This window comes from Salmo trutta, chromosome 16 (genome assembly GCF_901001165.1).
Source record: "Salmo trutta chromosome 16, fSalTru1.1, whole genome shotgun sequence".
In the NCBI taxonomy this organism is placed as follows: Eukaryota; Metazoa; Chordata; class Actinopteri; order Salmoniformes; family Salmonidae; genus Salmo; species Salmo trutta.
Window position 1 is genome coordinate 47373421 of NC_042972.1, and position 6000 is coordinate 47379420.

The following is a 6000-nucleotide window of genomic DNA, read 5'->3' on the forward strand; positions in this document are numbered from 1 at the left end:
AGTTACAAATCAACAAGACCATGGAATTAAGAAAAAAAAAATCTGCTTCGGATGTTTGGTCGTTTTTTTATAGTTTCCTCCTGTAAAATAGTCTTTCTGTAATAATCCAAGTCGCAACGGCAAAGTGTGTCACTACAGCTTTTGTAATGAAACCCAGAAAAACAACCCTGAGCGGAACCCTTTGGCACACATCCTTCCCAGTGAAACAGATACTGCGAACACCATTTCAACGGGACCAGTTTTGCACACACACACAGAGAGACAGAGAGAGACAGAGACAGAGATGCTCCATGTATGGGAGACCCAGTTCCTGAATTTTCAAAGTATCTCAGAGTAGGAGTGCCGATCTTGGATCAGGTCCCTCCTGTCCATATTATTCTATTCATTATCATCTAGAAAAAGGCAAAAAACTGATCCTATATCAGCACTCCTACTCTAAGAATCTTTGTGAATATGTGCTCGGATCCCAAGTCAGCAGTGATATTTTCAACACTGACACTCTTATCAGAGGACTCCATGGAATCATTAATGCTTGTCTGTGAGACAGCAAATACAGAAGTCATAAAGGGTTATCAGCCCAAGGCAGAGGACCCATTTCACAGCTGGTCTGTGTTTACCATGTCATCACAGTCCCCACAATTAAAGACAAAAAAATAATAAAAAAATGGAGGCACAGTCATAATCCTTCATTTAACACTCATATAAAGTAATTATAGTTTTTATCTGAAAAACCAAATCCGCTAAACCCAACCAATATACTAACACAATAAAAACTTGATTGATGCGGTTCATCCATCCACATAGGCTCAAGAGAGAAACGTGCACTGTGTTTTACTGTCTAAGCTATGTCCATGTCAGTAAAGGGGTAAAACACAAAATTATAATTCATTGTGGTTCAAGTATTTGCCTCCATCCCGGACTTCCCATACGACATTTGCCAGACCATCAACGAGATAAAACAGTAACCGCATAGATTCCACTTGTAACTTACCGTACATGGTCTTCCTCCCACGATGTTGAAGCCCAGAGAACCGCCCTCCCGATGAAGGATGGCTGTGACGTTTTTGGTCTCCCCACCCTGTGGACAGACACAGGCAGAAGACAGGTAGTCATTAGCAACCCACAAACGTCACCGAATAACATAAATGATTGATTTTGTTCAATGACACCCCCTCCCTGAGAGATGGAGAACTGGCGCTTATTTTCACTTCAAAACGACACAAAAATAACTCTGAACGACAAAGTAGAAAGGACTGAAAAAAAATCTAGGAAATTGACTTAGAAGTCAGTGGAGTATTTTAGGTATAGAAATAGCCTGAAGTAAAAAGGGTAAAATCCCAGACTACTCCATACACAGTAAATTGATATGTAAGAAAGTATCACAATAACCAACATGGCTAGTAGCAGAGGGTAAAGATTCACCTGTTCTCACATTTTAGTACATCACTGGTGTGGATCTACAACAGCTCTGAGAAAGAGCTGTTAAGTGACTGATTCAAGTAAGGGTTCATGCTATTTTCCTTCGCTTGCTCCTTCTCTCGCTCCAGAAGACATTTGCTCTTTTATATTAATACAGCAGTAGACTTCTCGGTCAATGAAGGGATGACAAGTGGAACGCTGGGAAACCAGTGCAGTCAGCGCTCCACCTTTTTAGGAGGGCAGTGGGGGGGGGGGGGGGACATCATGTCAGCTGTCATCCTAGTATGGAGTATGTCATAGCATACAGGGACTAAATATAAAAGCAAATATTAACGGTATGTACAGTGTCATGACTGAGTCTGGCTACCATATACACTACAGGATAGGGTACAGAGTACTAGCTTATATGTCCGCCATGGAAGAATGTGCACTGCTGCTGGACCAAGTTGTGTAGACGCATGTGAACAGAGTTCCACATTGAAAAGACAATTATTGGCCATTTACTAAATGGATAATGGCATATGGGCAATTCCACAGTAACACAGACTTAACATTTTCTAAAAACACATGTACTTCAAGAACAGCGCAAGATGCAAAGTTTGGTCACAGAATGAGGTCACAAACAGCGCACACTTTCATTCTGTGACCAAACTTTGCATCTGCACTGTTCTTGAAGTACATGTGTTTTTGGAAATTGTTAAAATTAGTTGGTTAGTGTTTTTCACTAACCAAATACAACTGCGACCTGGCCAAGATAAAGCAAAGCGGTGAGACAAAAACAACAACACAGAGTTACACATGGGATAAACAAACATACAGTCAATAACACAATAGAGTTGTATGGTTTGATTAACTTTGCAAATCAAGGGTTTTTGTTTGACATATTTTTAAGTGAAAATTCTGATTCTGTGTCACTCAACATGGAATTGAACACATCTAATATCTGGGAATATGAAAAATATGAATAGGGAAAAAGTATAGGTTAAGAAGTTAGTCTTATGTACTCAGCCTTGTCTCTACCTTTTAGATGTTGTAAGGATAGCCTAGATCTGTCAGAACTGAGTAACCAAGACAATGTGTAAGGAGGACTGAGGACTTCTAAAAACCAGTTGGGTAAGCATGTCATGCCAGAAAGGTACTGAATCCCACAGACAGACAGCAATCATCGCAGACAGTGCTGATCTTGCTTCTCAGTCATCTAACCTACAATATGTAGCCTTATTTACGACAGGACCAAGGTGAAAGACAACATTCCCATATCCAGCCAAGTCATTCTTAGGCAGTCTACTTATTCTGTTAAATTCTGTACATCAGAAACCAAGAGTATAGCAATACTGGAAAGCTGGGCTGTGCCATTTTTCACTGTGCTTAAAACAAAAAGTCTCTGAGATTCCGTGCCCCAAACCCAGCAGTCAAAGGCGGCTACCAGTCACTGTCTCCACTGATATTTGGCAGTAGCTTGTGGACCAAATATGTCACCCTGAATCTGAAATTAGTCCTACATTTCACAGGATCCGATAACACGTGACCTGAACTAGCCCAAGAAGAAACAGAGACGATGGCTCGCTTAAGATTTGCAATGCAGCGACAGTCACCAAATTGCCCGCCTCCAACAGTTAATTCCACTTGTGTCTTTCCGTTTGATACTGCCACATGTGCACTGAGTCCTCTGCCAAACAATCCTGTTCATAGCGCTCTGACTGAATCTGAAGGAAAAATCTGAAGAGAAAAATCCTTTAAAAAAAAAAAACTAACCACATCATCCACATTCAGATTTTTTGTTTTTCTGGCTTCCCTCTTTTTCTTTCATGGATAACATGAGAAACGATACCTTTGGAGACGTTTCCAGGGATTAGAGCGTCAAGGAGGAGCACAACTTTCTTTACGCGTCCCCTTTCACTGAGTTTGTACAGCGCACATAGCACTAAATAAGTAACCTGGATCTCCGTTGAAAGTGTTTCCTCTTACCAGGCTGAAAAAAAATGATGTTAGTTATAATAACTGATCATTGGTATCTTGTAAATGTGTGGTTGTGCGGTGCAGCACACATTATCAGTTAAAAACAAAGGGGAGAAAAACACAACAACACTAGGTGAGGGCCAAAAGATGTCTCTCTGTTACCTTACATTCAGAATGCTTGTAGCCTTGTACTACTGCTCTTCCACTATGGGTTAATGTGGACTTACACAACATCATAAACACTTCAACCACTCCCTAGCTGACCAGAAGAGAGGTCTATATCCATTTCTATCCAGTGTGTTGAGTTGGCTATAGAACATGGCAAAAACGAGGCACATATTTTATCATTTGTATGATGTTGTTATTACAATAGCACAGTCTCTTCCAACATCTTCAGACAGACAGTCCCTAACAACCCTGAAGAGGTTGTCGGATCCTTGAGGAAGTAATTGTGACCTGAGTCATGTGTACAGAACAATAGTAAATATTTGCCCCTCCCCCAGACTGCCAGCTGGCTGGAAATGCAGCTGACAGACATACACGTATGGCAAGCTGAGGAGAAGAAACACTTCTGACCATTACTTGGCCCCTACAATTACTTCGTCGTTGGAAATCACATTAAACGCTATTTAAGTAGTAGACTAATAAAAGCGTGTTTGACCACAGGAGACTCAAAGTCTGTCTGGTCAAGGGCTTGCAGACAATCGGACCTCTAAAGTTTTCCATTGGTTAATAACACAAACCTCTGATAAGTAACGGAACATGCAACAAAGTAGCGCTCGAAGACCAGATGTGAAAATAATGACAGTACGCACACAGAAGTGACACAAAGTAGCACACAATAGAACCCTCGACAATCACTAAGTAACTACCAGCATTAAATTCCATAGCCACAAATTCTGGAATTTGAAACGAATTTACCTTGCACGGGGGAGCAAGGGTCTTAGTCAGCGAGTCGATCCTTGCACTGTTTTCAGTGAATTTCTTCTGATACTTCAGTGCTGTCATTTGTAGCTCATTATGCACAGCAGAGAGTTGAGCAAGAAGAGATTTCTCTCTTTTGCTCGATTTCAAAGATTGCTTCTTGAACTCTTTGTCCAAGCTGACCACCTTCACGTGCAATGCACTATTATGTGCTTTCAGGGCTTTCAAACAGCAATGGGTGTCTAGTTTTTGCTCTTTGTGGGTGAGCATCAATCCACATCCATTTTCGCATATCCCGACCGGTCTGCAATCACACGATTCGCGCATATGTGCATCCATGTCCTTCAGATTGAACACCTCGTTGCATCCTTTATTCCTGCATTTTGCCGGCGAGTAATCGCACATCTCGGTGTGCTCTGCCAGATGTTGCAGCTTCACCACTTTTTCACAGCCTCTGGCATGGTTGTCACACTTTATGTCCAGCTTCATAATCAGGTTTTTCAGAGGGAGAACGTGGTTCAGCTCTTTCGTGGAGATCCTTTGACATTTGACGGGGCAACTGCTTTGCTGGACAACCCAAGGCAGCACACAGCCAGCGCAGAAGACGTGACCACACGGAGTAGTGAGCGGGTCTTCTAGAACTTTATTACACAAATTGCATTTAAAATCTGGGTCCACAGCCCCTTTAAACCGATCCAACTCAAATCCCATGTTTTTAAATAAATCCAAAATTCCGCCGGGATTCCCACAAATCGAAGCAAGAGTAGTGGGTGTTTTAGCTTCTCATTGGAGGAGTACTGACTTCAAGCTCTCCTTACTGTCTAAACTAATTGACCGAGACTTCCTCGGGGAAAAAAAATGTGGAGGAATTCTCTACCGTAACTGCCATAAGAGCCGCGCACCTGAGTGCAAGGCAATCATCAGACGATTGCTATGATAATTCATCAATCGAAGAGGGCATTCTTTACGTTTTTTTTATGTGATTTACAAGTTACAAAGACAGGTAGGCTGGCTACAAGTGTAGGCAGATTGTAGATAGTAGTAGTTCTACTTACTAAGTGAAAATGTTATGCAACAGACTCCAATTAATTGTGGATCCTAGAATCATTGTTTTAGATTACGAATTTATCTATATTGTATTTGCAAATGCCATAAACAGATACTGTACTTTGTAACAATGTGTGTAGGAGGAAGGGATGGTGCTCTGAGGATGACTTCTCATTTTGTCAAACCATGTTAGTGTCTATGTGACATTATTAGAAAGAGCTATGGCTATTTGTGTTACCTGACTACTAATTAGCATTCCATTTTTGGGGGGTAATTACAGGTGAATATACTGCTAAAAGTCACCTTGTCCTAGAGATTTAAATGGTTATCAAAATGTCACGCCAGGGTAAGCCTATATGAAACACAGCCCTTATTTGATGTGTTTCTAAAATCCCCTATTGGAAAAATGAATGGTGGAAAAACGATTGGAACCATTTCCCTGTTTCACCGCTCGGTTTTATGGGTATTATGACTCTTACTGTGGTACTCTGTTGAGTTTTGATAACGGGTCACGGGATTTGCTAGCAACAACATTAAGTCACCATCAGTCCATACTTGTAAAAATGTGGGTGAAAAAAAAGGCAATTCGGAAAATGCTTACCTGTACCTACAGTACCAGTCAAATGTTTGGACACAACTACTCATTCAAGG

General features: G+C 41.2%; 1 protein-coding gene across 1 annotated transcript in view; it reads right to left on the reverse strand.

The window, feature by feature from the left end:
* Nucleotides 1-5114, reverse strand: part of LOC115150879 (E3 ubiquitin-protein ligase PDZRN3-B) — a 123736-nt gene extending 118622 nt beyond the window's left edge. Inside the window, exons 1-2 of the mRNA XM_029694653.1 lie at nt 4300-5114; nt 992-1078 (exon numbers count right to left, since the gene is read on the reverse strand). Coding sequence (XP_029550513.1) covers nt 992-1078; nt 4300-5013 — 801 coding nt within the window. The 5' untranslated portion in view covers nt 5014-5114. The remainder of the gene's footprint in view (nt 1-991; nt 1079-4299) is intronic.
* Nucleotides 5115-6000: the final 886 nt, after the last annotated feature.